The sequence below is a fragment of the Mus musculus genome, chromosome 1 (assembly GCF_000001635.26).
Source record: "Mus musculus strain C57BL/6J chromosome 1, GRCm38.p6 C57BL/6J".
Taxonomy (NCBI): domain Eukaryota; kingdom Metazoa; phylum Chordata; class Mammalia; order Rodentia; family Muridae; genus Mus; species Mus musculus.
The window spans coordinates 139,498,455-139,523,939 of NC_000067.6; the positions used below are offsets into that span (position 1 = coordinate 139,498,455).

At 37.6% G+C, this 25,485-nt stretch overlaps 1 protein-coding gene across 3 annotated transcripts; it reads left to right on the forward strand.

Annotated features, from left to right (window-relative positions):
- The first annotated feature begins 3,092 nt into the window (after nt 1-3,092).
- On the forward strand, nt 3,093-25,304 carry F13b (coagulation factor XIII, beta subunit). 3 transcript variants are annotated; one of them, XM_006529132.4, is made up of 12 exons: nt 3,102-3,358; nt 5,286-5,507; nt 8,312-8,497; nt 9,119-9,295; nt 9,635-9,811; nt 12,003-12,182; nt 12,394-12,579; nt 14,528-14,710; nt 17,833-18,033; nt 18,718-18,900; nt 23,889-24,102; nt 24,919-25,304. In XM_006529132.4, exons 2-12 carry the CDS (start codon nt 5,387-5,389, stop codon nt 24,971-24,973), a joined length of 1,863 nt encoding a protein of 620 aa, XP_006529195.1. In that variant the 5' UTR covers nt 3,102-3,358; nt 5,286-5,386; the 3' UTR covers nt 24,974-25,304. The 3 variants fall into 3 exon arrangements, with proteins under 3 accessions (XP_006529196.1, XP_006529195.1, NP_112441.2); NM_031164.2 differs by having other exon boundaries at nt 3,253-3,358; nt 5,307-5,507; nt 24,919-25,302; XM_006529133.3 differs by lacking the exon at nt 8,312-8,497 and having other exon boundaries at nt 3,093-3,358; nt 5,307-5,507.
- Nucleotides 25,305-25,485: the final 181 nt, after the last annotated feature.

A 25,485-nucleotide genomic window follows, 5' to 3' on the forward strand; every position in this document is an offset into this window, starting at 1 on the left:
AGGACCTGTGATCTCCCCATTCAGGGGTTTTGACCATGCTTACTATACCAGGCATGATATCTCTCCTGTGGAACAGACCTCAGTCCAATCTCTCACTATTGTACCATCGGGTTCATCTTAACCAACGTATCAGTATGGAAGCATGCAGGATCCAGTTCTGGGTAGGATCCTTGGTATTATTTTCTCCCCAGTTGCCTGCATGGAACCTTCTGGAACTATATAAGTTAATCATCTGAGGGAGTTTCCTGGCCAGTTTGAGATTAGTTTCTCTGTGTCCTGTATCCAGGGTAAGCGATATCTTTAGCAATGGAGTCTTACTATGTAATTATGGTGGGCCACCAAGAACTGGCAATAGCCTGTGTTTGGGGGCACCTCTGGAGTTTCACTTACCAATAACTAAGGGGGTTCTATCCCATGCCTAATACTGAAGATTTCATATAAGAACCCATTTCTTCTGGGAGCAACGATGTACACAGGTTCTCTCTCTCTCTCTCTCTCTCTCTCTCTCTCTCTCTCTCTCTCTCTCTCTCTCTCTCTCTGGTGTCTGCTAAGCCCCTGCCTACCCTTTCCTATCCCCAATCCCCACTTAACCTTTAACTCCTAGTATTTCCCCCTTCTCCTCTCATGTCAATTGTGTTCTGCTTTTTGTTCTAGTTGAATTTGTCCTGAGTTGGATGAAAATAGATCTTCATATAACTTTTGTGTGCCCTTTATCAATACCTCATTTCCCCATTCCCTCCATTATTGAAGCTTTCTGCCCCCAATACTGTCTCTCTTAACTTTCATTTTACCTGTATTTTACCATCCCCCTTGCCTCAAGGACTCACATGCCCACATTGGCCCTTTTCTAGGTTCCTGGCCTTGACATACAAAAGATTCTAAGCTAGGATTTCTATTCGAGGAACAGGTGGTGCTTAAGCACCAAGAACTTCAGTATAATCATTTTTAGTTCTACCCATCACAATGGCAATTTATGCCTTTCAATAATTTTAAATGAAAATGGACAAAAATCCTAGATTTTAAAAACAATAGAGTAGGGGCTGGAGAAGATGAGTCAACAGATAAGAGCATTTGCTACCTTCGATGAGGACCTGGCTTTGTTTTACAATACCCATTCTTAGCCATCTGTAAGTACAGTTCCAGGGACCCTCTTCTGGACTTTGTGTATATAATGTGTATAATGGAAGAGGTAAGTATTGTCTTAGTTAGGGTTTCCATTGTTGTAAAAAGTCACCGTGACCAAGACAGCTCTTATAAGGACAACCTTTAACTAATGCTGGCTACAGTTTCAAAGGTTCAGTCCATTGTCATCAAGGCAGTAGCAGGGTAGCATCCAGGCAGGTATGGTGCAGGAGGAGCTGAGAGTTTGACAACTTCATCTGAAGGGTTCTATACAATTGGTTTCAATGTTGTTAGGAGGAGGGTCTCATTGCCACCCTCCATATTGACACACTTCCTCCAACAAGGCCACACCTCCTAATAGTGCCACTCCCTGGGACAAGCTTATTCAAACCACTACAAATGTATTTAAAAAAAAAAAGACAACTATCCTGCCTATTGTCTAACATTGTTTTAAAGATAGGAACAGGCTGATAAAGAGGGAAGCAAAAACATTCCATTCAAATGTTTCTCAGTGGAGAGGAAGTGTGAGTGAAGGAGAGAAACAAAATTTAAATCAAAATAGCAGTGCCTTTGGGCTTTCAGAACTGTGAACTTAAGAAACACATTTTCTTTGAGTGCTGAGAATCAGTCATAGCGAAGACACAAAGAACTAAAATACCTGTCAAGACTGAATCAGAAAAAAACAAAACAAAACAAAAATTAGACAAATTAGAACAGACTTAAACTGAACAAGAAATTAAGAACAGAAAATCTAAAGACCTTTTCTAGATGGCGGTTTCTCCCAAATATTTTGAGATCAACTAGAACCACCTTGCTTTCATTGTGTCCAGAAAGAAGCAAAGAAGTTTCCAGACTCCTTCAGTAAAGCCAGCATCACAGGATACCAAAGCCGGACAAGGCTATTCCTGATGAACAGACACCAGCACAAACAGGAAATTAGTAAACGCAGGAGAGCACTGAATGGAGTGTATACCACCAACTAGGACTTGCTCTTGAGATACAAAGATATGTTAAATAAGGAACCTAATCAATATACCACAGCAAAGACCAGAAGGTTGGGGCAGCAGTTTAATACTGGGCACTGCTATGCTTTGAATATATATTCCGAATAATCACATGTAGGACCCAAAGTTCTGTAACACAATAGTTTTCAGAGGTGAAGCCTAGGTGAAAAGAGTTGAGAGCTTTTGGTGCAGCTTCTAAGAACTTGACATTTGTCACTGGGCTGGGACAAGAAGTAGGCTCAGATAAGAATATTAGAAACACGGACCGTGGGGCTTTACTTAATTATTATCTTGTGTGATCTCTTTGCTTACTACTTTGCTTGACTGCTTTCTTGTGTGATCTCCTTGTTTACTACTTTGCTTGATTACTTTGTCTTTGATCTAAGAACCGACCATGTTTTTTGAATGTTGCTAGAAAGGTATAAAAGCAGGCTGGAGAAAAATAAACCTGCCTCAGCCTCAGTACAGGTTGGAGTCGCGCTATAATTTTGTCTAGCTGTTTTTCTTTTTCAATCCTCTCTCCCTCACTTGAGACCTTGAAGACTGACTGAGTTGGCTAGGTCAGGAAAGTGTTTAGGCTGTGGAGACAGGGTCTTTATAACTTGTCCATAGTGGTCATTCAAAACTTTCTCATAAGTGAGTAATACTGTAATACCCAAATACAGCACATATTGTGCCTTACTGCTTTTATAATTTGCTGTCATACTTTAAGAGAAGATCATTTATAATTTGGGAGACTACAGGCCAAACAATGTATTTTCATATCAAGTGTCCACTGCCTCATGCTCTCTAAGTTCATCTTTGCTCAGTTCAAAGCTTGTAAACAGCAGCGAGCAGGTAGACTTTGCCCTAGGAATAAATAGTTGTGACTCTGACTTGAAATATACCCTTCCGTATTTGGCCTGTATTCATTATTTATGCTGCTGTCATTTTTTTGCCTATGTTGCCTCATATGTTCTTATTAAACTCAGAAAATTATTGTCAGCTAATACTGGCACAATATTTTCAATTATTTGAGACTAGTTTAAGTAAAATGTTACCTCGTTCCAAAGGTACTTAGACAGACATTGTAATTATTAACTTGTTTTGTCAAGAGAAGTATTGAGTATTTAGTAATGAGATCCTGGGTGCTTTAGAGCTGTAAAAATCTTCATGAGACACACTGATGATGACGCTGAGACACTTGCCATTTATTCTTTTATTAATCCTCTCAGGAGAACTCTATGCAGAAGGTAAAATTCTTTTATTACTCTTTATTCTCTAAAATACATATAGAGAAGAGAGAGTCTAAGTGTCATCTAAGTATCATAGTTCTTGAATTTTGACCTAATATTTCACTTTCACATGCCAGTTTTGTAATGCATGCTTTACATAAAAGTAACTTGTTTAAACATCTTGATAATGTTTCTTTGGAATCCTTTATTTCTCTAGATTTGGGAGCACGGGGAGCCAGGGTCTAACTACTTTAAAGTGTTTTCTGGTTTATTAGTTATTCGCCAAATTAATGCTGATAATGCTGGTAATCTGGTCAATTTGAAAGTCACATATTTGCCTTAATTATAATTTTAGGCAAGGATCTATGCATAATAGTAACACTTGCATAAGTTTAGTTCTCTCCTCTTTTTAAGAGGAGAGAATATAATGTGGGAAATTTGAAAAAGAACAAAATCACTAGCAAGGTTTCTCCTCATGATTCTATTTTCTTTGGAGTTATTACATAGGGATTATTTTGATGCCAATATTGTTGATTATAGAAACAGGGATATTGGGAGACAGTGAGAGATATGAGTCTGTCAAAATAATGCTATAAATCAAATTGTCCAGAGATATCAACACTACAGATTTGATGTATCAGCCAGGACAGTGAGCCCATTGGTTGGTGTTGTCTCTTCTTTCCAGAGCAGTGGCCCTTGTGGCCATCACTGTCCTCCATAGCAGCTACTTTGGGTCTTACCATGGTAAACGTGTGATTATGCATGGGAAATACTAGAATGTTTGGGAACTTGACTGTGTGTGTTTCACTAGATGCTGACAATGGTGTGGTGACTATAATTTTGTCTTGTTTTTCTCAGCTCTGGCTGACATTATCATTATTTTCTTTCTAAGGCAGCAGAACATGGAGGTAACCATTCTGACTTCATTACCATGGGACACTTTGCCTCCTCAAACAAGTCACATGGCTTATATGCAACTAGGTTCTTTCATTCATTATTACCCTTTTGAAAATGATTTGAAATTATAGGCGTCTATCAAGCCCACTCTATTGGAAGATTGTCTAAACTAGTGGTTCACAACCTGTGAGCTATGACCCCTTTGGAGTCATGTATCGGATGTCCTGTATATCAAATATTTACATTATGATTCACGACAGTAGCAAAACTATACTTAGGAAGTAACAAAATAATTTTATGGTAAAGGGATCATAACAACATTAACTGTATGTATGAAAGGGTCACAGTATTAGGAAGGTTGTGAACCACTAGTCTAAACTAGTGGAGGTGTGTAAGCTATATGCAAAATTTTAATCGCTGAATGTAAAAGATTTGATCATCCATGGGTTTTGGCATCTATGGGGAGCCTTGGAGTCAACTCCCTGCCAATACAGAGTATCAACTGCATGGTTACTGAGCACTGAAACAGTTGATCCAAGCAGAGCTGATCTGTGAATGGAAGGCCTGCTGGATTTAAAAAGTGTGAACAAAGAATATAGAACACTTTAACATATTAGATTAAATAAACCCTATTATTAAAGCAAAGTAAGCATTCATTTTTATTTTTACTCTTACCAGTGTAACTTTCAGAAGTGTTAAAATTGCATGTGGGATGACATGGTGTATCTATGAGAGTGTTCTACAAAGCAAGGACAAGCTTCCAAGAAGTCACCGGTCAGTTACTCTGAGTAACACAGCTGTTCCGAATTGCCAGTTTATATAAAGAGCAGTGGGCATTATATTAGATATTTAGACTGAGACAGTATCACTTCTAAACTTAGGTTATGAAAGTAAGTGCAAACTGAAAGATCTGCCGAAACAAAAAACAAAAACAAACAAAACCAAAAACCAAAACCAAAACAAAAAAAGCAACAAAACCCCCTCAACCTTTTAGAAATGTTGTTTCCTCATGAGTTTTATGGGTTTTTGAATGTTTTTCTGTTTTCAGCTTGAGTTTTCCTCATTTCAGAGAAACAGTGTGATTTTCCTACCGTGGAAAATGGAAGGATTGCCCAATATTATTATACGTTTAAAAGCTTTTACTTCCCCATGAGCGTAGACAAAAAACTATCATTCTTCTGTTTGGCTGGCTATGCAACCGAAAGTGGGAAGCAAGAAGAGCAAATCAGGTGCACAGCAGAAGGCTGGTCTCCAAACCCAAGGTGCTACAGTAAGTCAGTGCGTGCTGTCAGCACTCGTTCCCGAGAAAAGAATGTTTATTTATATTAAATATGATCACTGATTAAACTTTATATACATAAATAACAAGAAAAGTATGGTTATAAAATACCCTACATAAAATTCTGTAAATGAGCTGCTATTAACAATAAGTCGTTTTATTTGGTTTTAATAGCACTTGGGAAGAAATACCAAAAATGTACACGTAAGCCGGGCGGTGGTGGCGCACGCCTTTAATCCCAGCACTTGGGAGGCAGAGGCAGGTGGATTTCTGAGTTCGAGGCCAGTGTGGTCTACAAAGTGAGTTCCAGGACAGCCAGGGGGCTATACAGAGAAACCCTGTCTCGAAAAACAAAACAAAAACAAACAAACAAAAAAGTACACCTAAGTAGCTAAAAATGTACAGAATAAGAGATTCTTATTTTTACAGAATGAGCCTTCCTAATGTTTATTTGTGTATATTTGTCACTCATTTGTGTGGCCACTTTTCTTTCTCCTACCCACTGAAAGCTGCAGGTGGCTTCCCTCTACTTATGTGAAGTGTCTTGAGTGCCCTGAATTCCTGTTTTCTAGAGTAAGGGGCTTCTATTAAGTTCTTTCTATTTGGAAGAGGCATTTTGGCATGGTAGTAGTTGTGGCTTATATACCTAGTAAACAGAACTGCATAAGATAACCATTCATTCTGTGATTTCAGGACAGACCAGAGTAACTTATAACAGAGTTATAAATGTCATTATAACATCATAGAAAGAAGTCATGTTCCTTGAATTTACTATCTTAAGAGACAGAAAATTGCAGCGATTGGCACGGGAGCATAATCATTAAGACAGAACCTCTGCAGTCAGCTGACTGCGTGTGGTCTCATCTCCATCCTTGTGAAAGTGACATGAAAATTCCTAGCCTGTTTCTTTTCTTTTTCTTTTTAAAAATTCTTTATTATTTTTTAATAGTCCAGACTTTATCCCTCTCCTGGTCTACTCTTTGTTCCACATCTCATACTTCCTCCGCTCACCACGGTTTCCAAGAGGATGTCACCATTTCCCCCTCACCCCACCAGACCTCCCCACTCCCTGGAGCCCCAAGTCTCTTGAGGGTTAGATGCATCTTCTCTGACTGAGTCCAGACCCAGCAGTCCTCTGCTGTATATGTGTTGGGGGCCTCATATCACCTGCTGGATACTGCCTGGTTGGTGGCTCAGTGTCTGAGAGATCTCGGGGGAGTCCAGGTTAGTTGAGATTGCTGGTCTTCCTATGGAGTTGCCCTCCTCCTCAGCTTCTTCCAGCTTTCCCTTAATTCAACCACATGGGTCAGCAGCTTCTGTCCATTGGTTGGGTAAGTATCTGCATTTGACTCTTTCAGCTGCTTGTTGGGTCTTTCAGAGAGCACTCATGATAGGCCCCTGTTTGTAAGTACACCATAGCCTCAGTAATTGTGTCAGCCCCTGAGGCCTCCCCCTGAGATGGATCTCAATTTGGGTCTGTTACTGGACCTCCTTTTCCTCAGGCTCTTCTCCATTTTTGTCCCTGCAGTTCTTTCAGACGGGAGCATTTCTGGGTCATAGTTTTTGACTGTGGGATGGCAATCCCATCCCTCCACTTGATGCCCTGTCTTTCTGCTGGAGGTGAAGTCTACAAGTTCCCTCTCCCCACTAGAGCATTTCATCTATGTTTCTTATGCACAAAATGAAGTAGGGACTTCCTTTGAGAAAGTCTCAGACCTCTCAGTTCTCTGGTGCATTCTAGAGGGCCACCCCACCTCCTTGTCTCCTGAGGTTGCCTGTTTCAATTCTTTCTGCTGGCCTTCAGGACTTCAGTCCTATTCTTCCCCCACCAATACCTGATTATATCCCCCTTTTCTGCTCCCTATTCCATTTCCCACCTAAGTCCCTCCATCCCTCCCCCATCATGTGATTGCTTTCTTCTTTCTTCTTCCTCCCAAGTAGGATTAGGCATCTTCACTTGGGCCCTTTGGTTTGTTAACCTTGAGTTCTATGGATTGAATCTTGGGAATTCTGTACACTTTTTTCTTTGTTTGTTTTGTTTTGTTTTGTTTTTATAGCCCTGGCTGTCCTGGAACTCACTTTGTAGGCTAGGCTGGCCTCAAACTCAGAAATCCGCCTGCCTCTGCCTCCTGAGTGCTGGGATTAAAGGTGTGTGCCACCATGCCTGGCTCTTCTGTATACTTTTTAAGTCTGTTTCTTATGCACAAAATGAAGTAGGGACTTTGACATAAGAGTGCCACACAGCTAGTACTAAATGTTTTTGTGATAATATAAACATATTGGGCAAATTTCTAAACCCTTCTAGATGGCTTTCTCAAAAAGTTCCAATAATATAGCTTATAAGAATTATAATGTGAAGGTTATTTTCTTATGGGTACCTTACTGTTGCACATATTTATCAAAAACTTGATTGTAGACTCCAAGGGTTTCAGGCGCTTATGTATGTCCATATACACTGACTCTTGGATCCCAAAATATTTTCTAGGATAATGAATGAATGAAGGTTTTACAGTAAGTTACTTTAGTATTATTTAATGATTTGTTAAGGATGTCTTTGATTACATTATAAAACAATGGAATAATATGTCAATAGGATAAGAAGAAATTGGCTTTTTTGTGATTACTGGCAACTAGTGAAAAGCTAAAAGATGTGGGAAGAGTAGGAGTGTCTAAGGAAACTAAAATTTGTAGATGCAAAAACAGTTTAGTGAAGTACATAATGTGAATTTTACTATGAAACAGACAGACATGGTAATTTCATCGTGAAACAAAGCACATTTACCTTTACAATACAGAGAAATGTCTGAAGCCTGACCTAAGGAATGGCTACGTCTCCAATGACAAAGTACTGTACAAACTTCAAGAGAGGATGAGCTACGGTTGCTCTTCAGGATACAAAACCACTGGGGGAAAGGACGAGGAGGTGGTCCACTGTCTTTCTGCAGGGTGGTCTTCTCAACCGTCCTGCAGGAAAGAACAAGGTACACACACAGGAATGCAGCAGTGTAGTCAGCGATGAGGTTAATGCTTGACAGGCAGCTTTATTTTGTATAATTTATTTTCTACTCAGTCTCTCCTGTGTGAGAAGATGACAGTCTTTGGCTGTTTTAAAAATGCTTGTGTTTTCTTAATCTATGGGTTCTCAACTTCAGCAAGTCCCCTGCCTCATCATATCTTACTTTGGACTAACTAGAAAGAGCTAAAGTGCTCAAAGTGAGAGACCCTTACTAGGCTTTTCTGCGTAATTTATGCAAGTATTTTTTTTACTGGTAGACTGTGTATCAGTATAAGTTGTTTAAATTCTACAAATACACCGATGACACTTAATAAAAGTATTACATCACAAGACTTCATTTGAAATGAGGCCTTTGGTCAAGTACAATGGGCCAATATTTCAAAGTAGAAGACTGATAGAGACCTATGGCAAGGAAGCCACCGACGCAAAGGCAAAGTGGTCCTTTCAATTTTACAACCGTTGCGTTTTGCCAACTGCTATATTATAATAAACATTCAATGGGATACATTTTATGACCCCTTTCTAATAGTCTAGGGTCTTGGCAAAGCTTATCAATGTTCATAAAATGAATGTTTAACTTTTTCAGAGACATGTTTGGCCCCTGAGTTGGAACATGGAAATTACTCCACGACGCAGAGAACATTCAAAGTGAAGGACATAGTGGCTTACACATGCACTGCAGGCTACTACACCACTACAGGGAAGCAGACTGGGGAAGCAGAGTGCCAGGCTAATGGCTGGTCCCTCACACCACAGTGCAACAGTAAGAACTTTCTCACTGCAGAGGTTCATGGCATATAGATTGCTCTGCCAGTAACATTCCGTGTCTTTTAGTTTTGCTTTTGGTTGGAATTTAGTTAACAGTAGACTTTTGTCATTTTAAGCTCTCTAAGCAGAATCTAGAAGAATCTCATTTTAGCTAGTTGGAATTAAATTCAATTAGAACTGCTGGTTTTTAGCAAGACAAAATATATTAGTAAGTTTATAGAACAACATAGCAAATGTTTTAATATCTATTCCAAGTATGGATTATATATAGTGAATTGTTCTACTAGAAAAAAATTAAATGTTTCCTTATTTTTATCTATTTCTTCATTTTTAGAATTAATGTGCTCTTCTTTGAGATTAATAGAAAATGGCTATTTTCATCCTGTAAAGCAAACATATGAAGAAGGAGATGTAGTTCAATTTTTCTGTCATGAAAATTATTATCTAAGTGGATCTGATTTAATTCAGTGCTATAACTTTGGCTGGTATCCAGAATCTCCCATATGTGAAGGTAACTTTTAAAAATTTCATGCTTAAGAAATAGCTTTGTTCTCCATGATTTCTAAATGATCATATCTAATTCTAATTCCAGAACTATTTTACTTATTATATATCAACTCAATGAATTATTCTCTCTGAAGAAACTGAGCTTCGTTTTGTATGCATTTGTATAGTATTATCTGTTATGTTTAACATGCATATATCTGAGTATATATGTATGTAATGTGTGCATATGTTCATGTGAGTGCATGAACACCTGTACATGTGGATGCTAGAGGTTCATGACAGGTGTTGCCCTCGGTTCCTCTCCTTAGTTTTTGACAGATGTCTTCTCATTGAACCAGAGCTTATTGAATTGGCTGGTCTGCTTATTTAATGAGCATCAGCTTACCTCCATCCTACCTCCCAAGTGCTAGATTACAGGCACCTGCCACTGCGTCTGGCTTTTACAGCGATGCTATAGATTGTAGTTAGGTGTCCCTGTTTACAAGGAAAGCAATTTTATCAATCTCACCACCTCTATAACCCTATGTTTAATATTTTAAAACCCCTGTTATACATTTTCAATCTATCTGGGTGAGATACTTTCTTAATTGGCCATATATTTCTTGATGTGAAAAGTGCATCTTCCAAATTACGGAGTGAGAAGCATGCACGGCAGACTACTAACCTGAAGGGAAAACGGAAAATGAGGTCAGCCAGGTAGTAAGCACAGTCCAGGTATGTAATAGGTAAGGTTGGATTTCTAGCACTGGCTGTGTTCAAAGGGGAGCCATGACTATATGCCGAAGATGTCAAATCACAGCATAGAGATGTCTCATGTGGCAGAGGAAACTCTCAAGGACAAATGTGTGAGTAAACATTCCAGATTTTGATTAGTATAGTGTGAGAGAATTCCCACTTCCATATTCATAGACATGACAGATAATATTTGAACTGAGTCTGAAAAATAAATGGAAATCTGGGGATTTGTGGGGGGATGAGAGGCAGAAGGTGTAATAACTATTATTTTTGCTGTAATACAGGAGACAATGCTATTTTTGACAGGCAGGCCAATGACATGGAAGTAAAAGAGAAAAGCAGAATTGAAATAGATGGCAGCAGGAAGGAAAGATGTTTGGACAGGACCTGGATGACAGTGTCTGTACCTATCAGAACTCTGTAAGCAGTGAGTGATGGCTTTGAAGGTTTACCAACTTTCTAGTTGAGCCAAATAGACTTGTAATAACAGCATGGGAGGAGGGGTCACTAGCAAGCTATCAGTAGCATGACAACTTACTGACTGTTCTGAACACCCTCCAAGTTAGCATGGAGACATGCCTGTAATTTTATAATTAATAGTTCTTGTGTGTAGCAGTATGTTGAACAATATACTTCCCTACTCCAGATATCCTCATCCTAATCCTAGAGATAGCATAATAAACTTACTTATGTGGCAAAATAATTACATAGGTGACTAAAGATCTGGAGGAGTGGCTCTTATCTGAAGTTATTTATTTGGACCCTAATATAATAAATGTCATCGTAAAGGGGATTGGAGGGGTAGTTGACCCCAGAAAAGTAAGTTGGAGCTGTAATATTGGAAGAGAACAGTTTTAGCTTCTTTATCTATACTATGTAAGGAATCTAGGCTAAAGAAGAAGGCAACTGTAAACTACTCAAAATGGCCCAAGATTATCGCTTTACTGGTTCTATACATCAAGGGTGCAGCATGGCTCCAGTTTGGCTGTTGTCAGTGCCAGCTTGAATGTTTGGCCTGGCGGTAATATTTCACATACATTGTGGGTGTTGGCAGTTTTTATGTGCTCTGCAGGCTGCTGAGCCAGTACTTGTGGCTTTTGGCCGAGGTAGCTCTCTAACCCTTGCCTTCTGGCCTCCTTCATTTGAACTTCCACAGCATAACAGGTTGATTCTTCAAAGCCAGTTGGGAGAGAGTCTTCCAGTGAGAATGGCATTTTGAACTTATGTGACTCATCATGTAACGTAATCACATGCTAATTCATCATTTTTCCTTAAGAAACAATTGCCAGGTCTAACTCATGGAGAGGGATGTTATATCAGAGTAGTCAGGCACGGATGTTTCTGCAGTCGATGGTGCTTAACCCTATAAATATCTTTAATGAACCTTTATCATTTTTTTAAAAAAATATTCTATGACTAAATAGGCTGGTGGGCTTTTGTTTTTTTCTTTCTAACATAAGGAAGAAGAAATCGATGTCCTCCTCCACCTGTGCCTCTAAATTCTAAAATTCAACCACATTCAACAACTTACCGTCACGGAGAAAGAGTGCATATAGAATGTGAACTTAATTTTGTGATTCAGGGTTCAGAAGAACTGCTCTGTGAAAATGGGAAGTGGACAGAACCTCCAAAATGTATTGGTTGGTAAAATCTTTTAAAGTTAGCTTTCATTAATATTTTAATTTGTGTATTTAATAGTGAATTTTATTGTGACATTTCCAGACATGTTTATTGTTGTCCTTGCTCTCATTCACAATCCTCCCATGCTACTACTCTCCCTACTTTATTATCTTGAATAAGCCTCTCCTAAAATGCTATGGTTGGTTTCTTTCTTTAATTGTACCTTTACAGAGGAAAAGGAGAAGGTAGCCTGCGAGCAACCACCCTCCGTTGAGAATGGTGTTGCACACCCACACTCTGAGATTTACTACAGTGGGGATAAAGTGACATACAGGTGTGGAGGGGGCTACAGTCTCAGAGGATCAAGTACGATAACTTGCAATCGTGGCCGATGGACACTGCCCCCTGAGTGTGTTGGTATGTGGGCTGTTTCTAACATTTAAGCCTAAGATATTGCTTGCATGTTTTCAGTCTGTCTATTCATGGACAGACACTAATGCTTGCAAAATTTAGAGACTCATAGATACTGTGTCAATTTTTGAGTATGTAGATGCATCTATAGAATTTAGGGCAAATTAATAATTCAGAATCAAAAACATTATTCAAAAACTCATTTAAAAAAATCAAAAGCATCTTTAGTTCTAGGGTGGCATGTAGGTTTTGTTAACCTCATGCTAACTTTTAGCGACCACACTTCTGTGAGATGTGTTTTATTAAAGAAGCAAGCAGAGGGATTCTTGGCTAGTGGAAGGCCATGAGTATAATCTCTTTCCCCTCCCCAGTGTACTATAGTCAGGACAGGACACACTCTCATAAACCTCAGGGAAATCCTGCTGATTGGAATCTTGACTCTCACCCTTCTGCGCCTTACAGCTTCTGAGAGGCGCCTTTCATGTTATATTTTATGGAAGGGCATCTTGAGCTCTACTCACTCTTGGTTGCCAACCTTCCTACAATCTTTTTCATTTTTTGTTTTGATTAGATATAGAAAAAAAAAAGCTCCCCACACATGCTTATCTAAGATATTTATTACACGAGAAAAAAACAAAAGCTAACAAAAGAGCTTAAATAAATTAACTGGGGAAGAAAAAGTGGGAGAGAATATATGTTTTCATCCATATGTTAATTGAGAATCGAGATGAAAGGAACGGAGAAGGAAGAAGATAGGAATGGGTAAGGCTCAGTACAATGCTAGTCTGGACCATGATTTTTGGATCGTTTTAGGCATTTAAGAACCTCCTTATGGATGGACCATCTAGTGACTGCCATATGCAGGGATCCATCCCATAATCAGCTTCCAAATGCTGACACCATTGCATACACTAGCAAGATTTCGCTGAAAGGACCCAGTTATAGCTCTCTCTTGTGAGACTATGCCGGGGCCTAGCAAACACAGAAGTGGATGATCACAGTCAGCTATTGGATGGGTCACACGGCCCCTAATGGAGGAGCTAGAGAAATTACCCAAGGAGATATAGGGAACTACAACCCTATAGGTGGAACAACAATATGAACTAACCAGTACCCGGGAGCTCTTGTCTTTAGCTGCATATGTATCAAAAGATGGCCTAGTCGGCCATCACTGCAAAGAGAGGCCCATTGGACTTGCAAACTTTATATGCCCCAGTACAGGGGAACGCCAGGGCCAAAAAGGGGGAGTGGGTGGGTAGGGGATTGGGGGGGTGGGTATGGGGGACCTTTGGGATAGCATTGAAAATGTAAATGAGGAAAATACCTAATTAAAAAATAAAAATAATAATAATAAAAAAAAAGAACCTCCTTATGGAGCTGAAGGGGTTTGCAACCCCATAGGAAGAACAACAGTATCAACTTACTAGAACTTCCAGGGTCTAAACCACCAACCAAATAGTACACACGGACGGACCCATGGCTTCAGTTGCATATGTATCAGAGGATGGCTTTGTAGAGCATCAATGGGAGGAGAGGCCCTTGGTCCTGTGAAGGCTTGATAGGGGAATGACAGGGCGGGGAGGGGAAAATGGGTGGGTGGGTGAGCACCCTCATAGAAGCATGGGGAGGGAGAGGGCGATAGGGGTTTCCTGGATGGGAGGAGACAACATTTGAAATGCAAACAAAGAAAATATACAATAAAAAAAAATCCAAAAAAGAGAACCTCTTTATCACTGTTGGCTTTACCATCAAGAAAAGAAGAAACTTACACAAATTTGTTCTTGATTAATAACAAGATACATTAAAAAAATACTTAAGCTGAAACTTCCATTTTGATTAGCTTAGAAACAATTGTCACAAGTGATAGTACAAATGTTGAGATACCATGTTTTGGATAGCTGTATCATTGTATTGTTGTAGGTTTATTAAATTTCTAAACAATCCCCTTTCTTAGAAAATATTGAGAATTGTAAGCCTCCTCCTGACATAGCAAACGGTGTGGTTGTTGATGGGTTACTGGCAAGTTACACAACAGGATCTTCTGTGGAGTACCGATGCAATGAGTATTACTTATTGAAGGGGTCGGAAACATCTCGCTGTGAACAAGGAGCGTGGTCATCTCCACCTGTCTGCTTGGGTAAGAAAGAGAACACATTATTGAATTTATACATGTATACATTTTCTCTGATTTAATTAGGAGACCTGTTACATCCTAGTATAGCTCTAGATTATTTTTTGCCGTTAATTTTATTGTGAAGACATATAAGTATCATATAATTGGATAATTTTAGACATAGTGGACAACCCAATGACATTATGAGTATTTAACCTGCTCCTTTGTGTGCAGTGTTGTGCCTACATGCAAGTTTCCTCTGTAGTATTCACTACTTTAGCTTGCAATGAACATTGCTAATGACTTTGTCCCAGTTTCTTCTGCACCCAAATGGTCACCTTTGTTACATCTCATAATCTCGTTTGAACTATCTTTGATAACTTAGATCATTACACGCCACAATAGTGTCATGCACAAGCATGAACACAATGCAAATGTGCTGTATATTGTGTGGGGGACATGCTTTCTCCACTTAAAATATTGTATAAATCTACATTTTATATTTTAGGTTTGATGTTTTCATGTCTGCATAGTATTCCATAGTGTTTGTATATCATAATCAATTCAAATAATCATTTCATTGACATATTTAATGTTTGACATTTTATATAATAATTAATACATTTTGTAACAAAATAATTTTGTACTTAAAATTTCATTTTTTTCTTTAAAAAGTTAGTTACATCTATTTTTCTCCTATTTTTATTTTTGCACAATTTTCCCCCCAGATTTCCTGACTTGGTATTTCTAGATCAAACATTTGAAATTTTAATTTTTTCTTAATTATCGAATTATTTTTCAGATACTTTTGGTTTATAAGACTCCCAGTTTTCTTAAGCTCTGTCAATTTTGTCTATTTTAATTATCATATAATTTTTAACCTAATCATTGCAGTAATTTTACTTTGTTTTATTTAAGTATAACCTGGGCAGTTTTGAATTTTCTAATGTGTACAGGTTTGTTTTCATTTTCTACTTTCACGTGTGCTATAGAAACAGAATGTATTATTAACCTTTAAAAATCACATAAGATTAGAAATATTTTTTCTTGATTTTATTTTTATTTATAATGTTTTAAAACACAGACACCTTGCATTTTAGCCTTTGTGGTTTTTATACTTCAAGTCATTCTGAGAAAGCTATACCCATCAAATCAAATACATCGTCAACTACAATCTCTCTGTTACTATTATGTTGTGATAAATGTTTTGATATTAGGTTTTTGGTGATGTGTCTGATATTTTATTGAACTGAAATATAGTCTGAGGACAGAGTCTACATTAAAATACCAGTGAAACAACTTCCTAAGGTATAACAAGATTTAAAGGAATTCCATCCTGTTTCTGGAAAAATTGCCATAAGACATTGTGACCTGACGGTAATGAATCAAAGCATATGCCGAGCAAAGGTCACTTTTGTTGGCAGGGTACCACGCCAGAGCCTGAGCATCTCATTATCTCTTCCACTCAGTATTCTTCCACCGCAGGTTCAAACAACTGTGTAAGGGGCGCAGTTTTCCATCTAAGTCAGTATTCAGATTTGAGTCTCTCTAGCTTCTCCCTGCCCATCTCCTCGTTCTCATAATGCTTCAGCCATACTGCTTTCTTCGCCATGATTTTATCTCCAGATGACCCTTTATACTGATTGTTCCCTCCTATCAGAAAAAGACAAGATTCAAGCTGTTTTTGTTTGTTTGTTTCGAGACAGGGTTTCTCTGTGTAGCCTCACTCTGTAGACCAGGCTGGCCTCGAACTCGGAAATCCGCCTGCCTCTGCCTCCCAAGTGCTGGGATTAAAGGCGTGCGCCACCACGCCTGGTCCTTAAAAACTGTTGTTACCAAGTGTGCTTCTCACTTAGGTTTACTGGAATCATTTTACTTAAAAGCGCACACTCCCTTCCTTCAGCCCTTATGGCAGCTCTTCCTCTACTCCCCTCTTCTGTTCTCTAACTTACAGTGCAGCTGTAAGGTGGTCACAAACCACAAGAGTTTGTATATTTATTTTATTTATGATTTACCACGGGAGCTTCTGTTTGCGGCATAAGCTCCATGAGTTCTGATGGCAAGGTGTGCAATGAATGCCAGGTTCTCTGTAAACATTTCTAATTTAAATGCACTGTCTGTTTCATGGTCATTAGTTAATTGAAACAATTATGTTCAACATTGCTGTTTCATGACTTGAAATAATATTTTGATTTTGAAAACTATTTGGTTTAAATCCATGATATCATGACAATAAGAAATATGTAATTAATTAATTTAGACATCATGAAGTATATATTTTACGATTTATATTGTCATGGGTCTGTGCTTTCAGAGAAGATTGAGCAAGTTATGTGGCCTGAACCTTGTGATAAAGCGGTAACGGGCCCCTGCTATGGTGGGAAAGCAAGCCCAGTTCCTTCTCCCCTCTGTTGCCTTCACAAAGGAGATCTGGCCATGCCTCTCCTGTGGCATGCTCTCTGTCTCCTGCAGATGTAAAAGGGACATGTGAAAATGTTCTTTCTTATTTCTGTCCCTCCTAAGATGCAACTCTGTTACCTTCACCCCAAATCATCTTTAACTTGCATCCTGTCTAAGGGCTCCCAGATAAGTACCTCTGAGGCCAAACTCCTCATCAGCATCATCACTAGTAAACACAGATATTACCTGAAAGCATCCACACCCTAGGGAAAAAGTTATCAAAAGTAAGAGATTCCTTTTGTCCCATGGGTTCCTGAATTTGCCTATGTGCTGAAACTTGGAGCCAAGTGAGCCCTTGATGTTGTGGTCCGCATAAAAATACGCCTCAGTTCCTGTCTGTGTCTCTACACATTACTTCTTCATCTAACATGGATGGGTGATTTCTAATAATGATGAATGTCAAACCTATATTATTACTTTTGGTGCTTACTACAATATGTATTAAAAATGTATTACATACTTGTCAGATTATTATTATTATTATTATTATTATTATTATTATTAAGACAGGGTTTCTCTGTGTAGCCCTAGCTGTCCTGGAACTCACTCTCTAGACCAGACTGGCCTTGAACTCAGAAATCCTCCTGCCTCTGCCTCCCGAATGCTTGGATCAAAGGCGTGCGCCACCACTGCCGGGCTTACTTGTCAGATTATTGATGACTTCCAAAGATCATTTTGTTTTTCAGAGCCCTGCACTATTGATGTGGATCACATGAACAGGAATAACATACAGTTGAAGTGGAAATATGAGGGCAAGATTTTACATGGAGACCTAATAGATTTTGTGTGTAAGCAGGGATATAACTTGTCACCATCAATCCCACTGTCGGAGATATCTGCGCAGTGCAATAGAGGCGATGTGAGGTACCCCATGTGCATTAGAAAAGGTAAAGGAATAAGGTTGGACATGCTGCTCACTTAGTATCTGCGGTCTTCTGATAACAGTCGGAAGGGATTCCGTTCTCTGCTTCCAGTCAGCATACATGCTCACAAAGGAGGGTCATACTGACAATTTACCCCGAAAGAGTAATTCTGATGGGAAAATGGGCAGATTTCATAAATAACCCCAGACGGTCAGGGGCTGATTTTCCCCATGCAGAAGCCCTCTAAAGCTTCAGGTTACTCAGGATTTGCTGGGATTCTTTGTCTTAAGAAAGGGTTTAGGGTAGAGTGTGAGAGATTTTATCTATTCCCCAGATCTACAGGCTGTTTCTTTTAATAAGAGAATAGAGAGATTATACATATGGAAGGCATATAGGCTTTAGGGCAAATAAATGTTTATACATTTTCATCTTTGGTTTGACTAGAAGGGAAAGGGAAAATATTTAAATAATATTGTCAATAACTTGCTAGTTGTCAATGTGCATTCAGGTTTTACAACATGAAATCCTAACTATGATCATTCATTATATAGTATAATATTTATTGGTCAATTAATCCAATATGAGAAATAGTTAATTGCCTTAATACTTTTAAGTCAGTGAAACATCTCCATTTTATTTCTGTAGCAATCATCAAAAACTGAAAGTTCATTGTAGCAATTGTTATATTCTGTAAAATCACTTTTTCAGAATCTAAAGGGATGTGTGCATCTCCTCCAGTGATAAGAAATGGAGATATTGTTAGTTCAGCAGCCCGCACCTATGAAAACGGCTCCTCAGTAGAATACCGGTGTTTTGATAATCATTTCCTACAAGGGTCCCAGAATGTCTATTGTGTCGATGGAGTGTGGACTACACCACCATCGTGTCTAGGTATGTGCTGCTAAACACCCCTCTTTCACTCTGCCATTGAGAGATGAGGTCATACTGAGATAACATTTGGCTTTCTTTACTTGTTTTATTGATGCTCCTATTTAACCACAGACTTCTGGTTTTCTTCTCTTTGTATTACAAATAACTATAGTCCATTTACTCTTCAAGTGTTTATTAAGTACAAACTGTGTATTACATTCGAATTTGATGTTGGGTTTTAAAATGAATAAACTATAATGTCATAGAGAAATTATTATTCAGTGTGACTAAAACTATAGTATAATATAGAGTGTTTAGAACACATTATGTACGTGCATGGAGTTGTCAAATAGCTGAATTAGTCATTAAAAAATGAAAAAAGATTGTCAGACAAAAATAATGCTAATAATATCTCCAGACCTTAAACTACACATGGAATAGAGGGCACAACACACTAATACAGCATGTGGAAGAAGACAATGTACAAGTGTCCCAGAGGCCTGGAGAGTAAAGGAATCACTTCATAAAGGAGTGACATCATAAAGAAATGACATCATAAATGAATGACTTCATAAAAGAATGACTTCATAAAGGAATGACTTCATAATGGATTTCAGAATCTAAGGGTTCATGATATATGTCTTAATATCATTTATTAAGAGACATACTGTGAATTCTTTGTACATTTAAATTATTTTCTCTTTTTAATTCTTTCAATTTGTTTTGGTATGGTGATGTGTTTTTCTTAGATGCATACAAATCAAAGCAGTTAAAATATTGATGGCTTCCCTATGTAATTTAAAGACAGAATTCCTTTAGCAATAAAATACTTTGCTCTTTTAACTGTCTTGAGACCCACTTTCCCACTTCATAGATCTAACATTTGAAATTTATTTTTTATTTACATTCTTTCCAAACAATGCATTTTAATCATTTTCTTTCTTCCTCTCACTCAGGTCCACCAGCTTCTCCCCACATCCCTACCCACTACCCTTTTGTCTTTAATTCATGTTTTGTAGGATTTTGGGAGAGAGAGAGAGAAAGAGAGAGAGAGAGAGAGGCTAGCTTATCCAGTAGAAAATTTTCTATATTTTGATTTTTTTCAACCCTCTGGATTTCCATTTTACATGTATTTTTTAGAAGCGATTTTTGATTTATTTCAAAGCACACACACAGTGGCTGATATTGACCACATTCATAGATACACTACCTGCTTTATATTCTTTTTTTCTCTTAAGTTTCTTATGGATAAATTAGCTCTTTTGTTTTATGATCTCACCATCTATGAGTTCGCTTATACTTTCATCTGTTTTCCATTAACTGTTGTCAGAGGTTATTTCACACCTTTGTTTCTGAGATCTGATGTGGATCATTCTTTTATTTCTCCTTTAAGACCATAGGACACTTTCCATTTGTTTCTTTTATCCACAGGCTGCATTAGTCTGCTGTGCCCACAAATTCTGCACATAGTTTAAGGCCTGGAGATGATATTGTTACCACCATCTTTGTCTGACAACCCTAGTTTATTTGTGTGTGTGTGTGATTTGACAGTTTCATGCATGTATATGCTGTATTATGACTAGCCTGTCCCTCCCACTGTTTCTTATCTCCCTTCCAGTCCTATCATCCCCTCATCCCTGCAAGTCCCTTTCCAAGATTCATGACTTTTAGTTTGGTGGCTCATTTAGTTTAACCAGGGCCATCTGTGTGGCCCTTACATTGGAACTATCCACTGAAACCTGGTGGAATCATCAGTCAGTACACAACTGAAAGAAATCATTTCCTTCCTCTTTAAATGGATCAGTAAGGAGCAGTAGCCATGAGGGGCAGAATTACAGAGCCTCTTCCCCCAGTCCTCACCGTTGATGGACTCCTTGTGTACTCAGTTCAGGCATCTGCACCTGCTGTGACTTTGTAGTTGCAAAGCTGTCTTGCCTATGAGATGATATTTTTGCAGCTCTTTTCTCTACTTTTGAGGTTCTATACTGTTTCTGCACCCTTTTCTGCAATGTTGTCTAAGTCTTATAGGGTGTGGTATAAATGACTTACTTAACACTGAATACTCATCTATCCATTCTCAACACCACATAGGCATTAGTGTCTTTAGTTATTAATATTCACTGGAAAAATAGGATTCTTTGACTTTATGGGCTGATTTAGTCTGAGAGTAGCATTTATTTTTTAATATGAAATATTTAGAATGCAGCTTGATGCTATATCAATTTAGTTAACAAACAGTATTTAGATCCCCTTTGCAACTATGAGATATTCACTGCTATAGGTTTTTGAGCAGGCTTATTGTTTTCGGCATGTATTCTTGCCTGTAGGATGGGCCTCAAATCTAACAACACTGCATTTAGTTACCTGATAACAGTAATGTTACTATTTCACAAGTTGGTACATTTTGTTAGGTAGGTTGGTCTCATTATTTATATAGTGATATATTGAGTATTAAATGTTATATGTGAACAAATTTAGATCTTATTCCATGGAATACTTGTTACATCATCCAGCTAAAGTTAGGATTGCGATAGTTGGGTTTGATCCAATTAAAATTGAAAAGGAAGATGCTTGCTTTTTATGGTTCTTTGTGGAGACTTTGATTTTTATATCTTCTCCTAGAACGACAATGGTATATGTGAAAAATACCAAATATGCAGTGTTGTTTTTAGCCAAACTAGCACAGCACATCCTTCTGCAACAGTTACTAAATGTGAATACATCAAAACCAATAAATGCAGAGGATCAAGCTTGCTTTGGTATCTTCCTAGCCCTCTAAGTTACCAACTCCAGCCTCTCCTTCTGCTCTCAGACCTGTGAGTCTGACACAGGAGAATACCCAGCATACACATGCTTACCAAACAAAGTTTTCCTAGTTGCTTCACTCATTGGCTTGCCAGGTGGTTCTCAGATGCCACAGTGTATTCTTAGTTTTAATCAGTTTTTTTTTTAATACTTTTAGTTCTTGGTATAATTTTTGGTCTGATATAAGCTTGGTAATAGGTGAATGCAGAAAATCTATGAATAAGATTTAAATAAAACCTCATGTTTTATAAAACAACACTGTTTTAAGAAATCACTCTGGGGCTAGAGAGATGGCTCAGCAGTTAAGAGCACTGGTTGCTCTTCTGAAGGTCCTGAATTCAAATCCCAGAAACCACATGGTGGCTCACAACCATCCGTAAGGAGATCTGACGCCCTCTTCTGGAGTGTCTGAAGACAGCTACAGTGTACTTACATATAATAAATAAATAAATCTTTAAGAAAATATCTCTCTGGAGGAAGCACTCAGACTCCAGTAAGAGTGGAAGAGTGGAGATGTATTCACAGTGGACAGAAGCCAGGGTGTATCTTGAAAGACTTCAGTTCTAACTTCTTTTATAACTCTAAAACTGAAAGGTGGGGTGAGCAGACAAGAGCACAGGATTTTTTGGAAGCATAAGCAGCAGCAAACCTGAGTGCTTTGCTTTTTAAAGACACATGTTATAGAAGGCTTTTGTGGTCAGGCAGCTAAGGGCAATCGCCTACTGTATTTCATATTTTTTTTTCAGGTCATTCTCTTCCAGGTAGCAAGTCATGTTTGGCAATGAACAATACAAGCAGAGCTTTAAATAAATCACTCATGGAATGAGTATCTAGTAATCGGTGTTTCCTACTTTATTCCACATCAACACTGATTTAAATTACAACTCAATTTGACCTCATTAAATTAATATTTAAGAGAGAGCCTGAAAATTTTAAGCACCCTTTCCAATCAGTCTTATTTAGTGCATTGCCTGTAGGACCTCTCATAGCATTTGATCTATGGATATTCAGTACATCCTTTAAAAGTATCTATATACATATATGATGGTTGGTATGCTACATTAGCAACTCTGGAAAATTTAAATCTACTTTAGAGGTATTTCCTTGGCCTTACGTCATTGAGGAGGCCAATGAGACACCTGTAACTCCATTTTGAAAATACTTTGCTTTTGTTGTATATTCGAGAAAGGGTTTCTTTTGTGTAGCGCTGTCTAGTTCTGCAGACCTGGCTGGCCTTGAACTCATAGAGATCTGCCTGCATCTGCCTCCTGAGTGTTGTGATTAATGGTGTGCCCTACCACCGCCTGGTTAAATATTTTGATTCTTGAAAATTTTCAAAATTCTATTTTTATCACGGGGCAATATAAGAGATGCTTATCTATTATTACATGTAGTTAGTTTTTTGTCCTGATTTATGTTAATGCATAGTTGAAGGAAGACATTAATACTTTCATTGGTTAGCATTTACAATAGAACCCAATTTTCAATTAAATCCAATCTAATACTCCTCAACTGGAAATTTAAAAGAGAGAAAACTGTCACCTGCTTTGGATTGTGATAGCTCAGAGCATTTGCATTAGTGTTGGGAATCTGGGTTGTTTCTACATCGCCACCTTAATAGTTATTAATGGTTTATCTTGCACATATTATATATAATACTTATAGGAATATTATAAATGATGCAAACTTTTCATGGTGTCAGAATTCTGACCTTTTTGAAATTAAATGAAACATAAGAAATGTGTTTACAGTCAACTATGCATATTAAAAATTAACTAGTGGCAAATTATATGTCCTACTGGCTGCAGAAAATGAATTAAGTCAAGGAACCAAATGAGGACAATATGTGTATTAGGGGTTCCTGGGAAACTGAACACAGGACAGGGGCTTACACATGTTAGATAGCACTGTATCATTCAGAGATAAAGTCATCTCTCAGGCACTTGATTTAAATTTTATGAATAAGCAATTTTAATGAATGTTTATAACTATCCATGTCGTCTTTGACAAGTACCACAGGAGTGAATGTCACACCGGTTCCCTTTGGGACTAGAAATGAGCATGATTCTTGATTTCAATAATAATTCTAACATGCTTGCCTCTCTCTGGAATGTTAAGTTCATCCCATATAGACAACATTGTAAGTGTTGTTAGTATAAGATGTGTCAATATAGTTATCTTCTTAATTTCTTATGTTTGTCCAGAGCCTTGCACATTATCATTTGTTGAAATGGATAAGAATTATTTACAGCTGAAATGGAATTTTGACAACAGACCACTCATTTTACATGGAGAGTATATTGAGTTTATGTGTAAGAGAGATGCATATATAAGTGAGACATCTATTGCTGGGTCTGTACTTCGGGTGCAGTGTGACAGGGGAAGGCTGAAATACCCTAAGTGTACTCCAAGAGACAGGTAAGAAAACGTACTGAAAATTTGTTTTTGTCAGATGTTATTCAAGAGATTCACTATTTTATAAATTCTATAATCTTGTGTTTTACACTACTCTGTTTTTATGTCTGTTGGAGAGAAAAATCATATTTTCTTCATATCTTAATTAAACTCAACTAAACACTGGAAGTTTTTGAGTTTCCTGGAGTCCAATTGCTGTGTACCATTTGATATCTGTGACATTTTGACAGTTGGAGAACAAATCCATTTGCATGTACAATATTTAAATGTTCAAAATTTAACTCATACTTCAAAATAAGAAATAAAACACATTTATCATATTTATAACTTGGCTTACGTTTACATATAACAAAATTTTTTGAAATACCTGTACAGCTGCAGTTGATGAACTAACTCCTGGACTTACAAAATAACAACCTTTAAAATGTATTCTATATGCTCTATAAACATGCCTAGGATCCTTGCCTAGAAATACTTCTTATACTTAATTATGATAAAATTGTAGTAGGAGATTTTTGTATAATATTAAAAGCTTTGGTACTAGGATCCTCCTTTCCGAGCTATGGGGGAAGGATGAAGCAAATAATTGGAAAGACATATAAACCTGGTATTAATATAGTAAACAACATTAATAAAAACATTATGTTTTTCAAATGGAATCAGAAATGTAGTTTATTAAGCATGGTTACTTGTTCTTGTTGGTTCCTATTTGATACATAACTCACGTGAATTGTTTAATGACTAAAACTGTAATAGCTACTGGATTATTATTAGCATTCTTTTACATTCTCTTCCTTTTCTCTCCTTTTTGTCATCAAGGAGGCTGTCCTTTCAGGAAGCATTACGGACCCGAAGACAAATGGAAAAAAGATAAAGAATATTCTAACATATGAATCTCGCATAAAACAATTTTAGGAAGACTCCACTAAGTTCAGTGTTCTGAGCCTTTACTTTTGCATAAAATTGTACTCAATACTTTCCTTATTTATCAATCAAAGCACAAATGTATCTTATTTTAGTTTGCTTAATTTTACATTTAATCTAATCTTTATTGTTGTCTTTCACCTGTTTAATTTGATTTATTCATCAAATCACCCCTGTTTTCAATCGATCGCTGTCAGACTATATTGTTTCCTTGAGTATGTATGGAAAACACATTTGTGTTTATTATATTCATTAAAATTAAGATTTTCTGTTAATTTTAATTAAATATTTGTATTAATATCAGAGACAAACACACTGGGAGAAGGCACATATAATGGTATAGTGTAAGAGTTACCTTATAAAATAAGAAAAAGACTACTTTTCAAAGTGTAAAGAACTTTTTGAAATTAACTTCCTACAAGGAAAATGATCAAATTATAGTGTAGTGTTCTACTTACATGT

Coding starts and splice junctions, on each gene's coding strand:
- F13b (NM_031164.2), top strand. CDS start 3,292: ATGATGACGCTGAGACACTTGCCATTTATTCTTTTATTAATCCTCTCA. Junction 9,812..12,002: donor AGAATCTCCCATATGTGAAG/GTAACTTTTAAA, acceptor TTCTAACATAAG/GAAGAAGAAATCGATGTCCT. Junction 18,901..23,888: donor TACACCACCATCGTGTCTAG/GTATGTGCTGCT, acceptor ATGTTTGTCCAG/AGCCTTGCACATTATCATTT.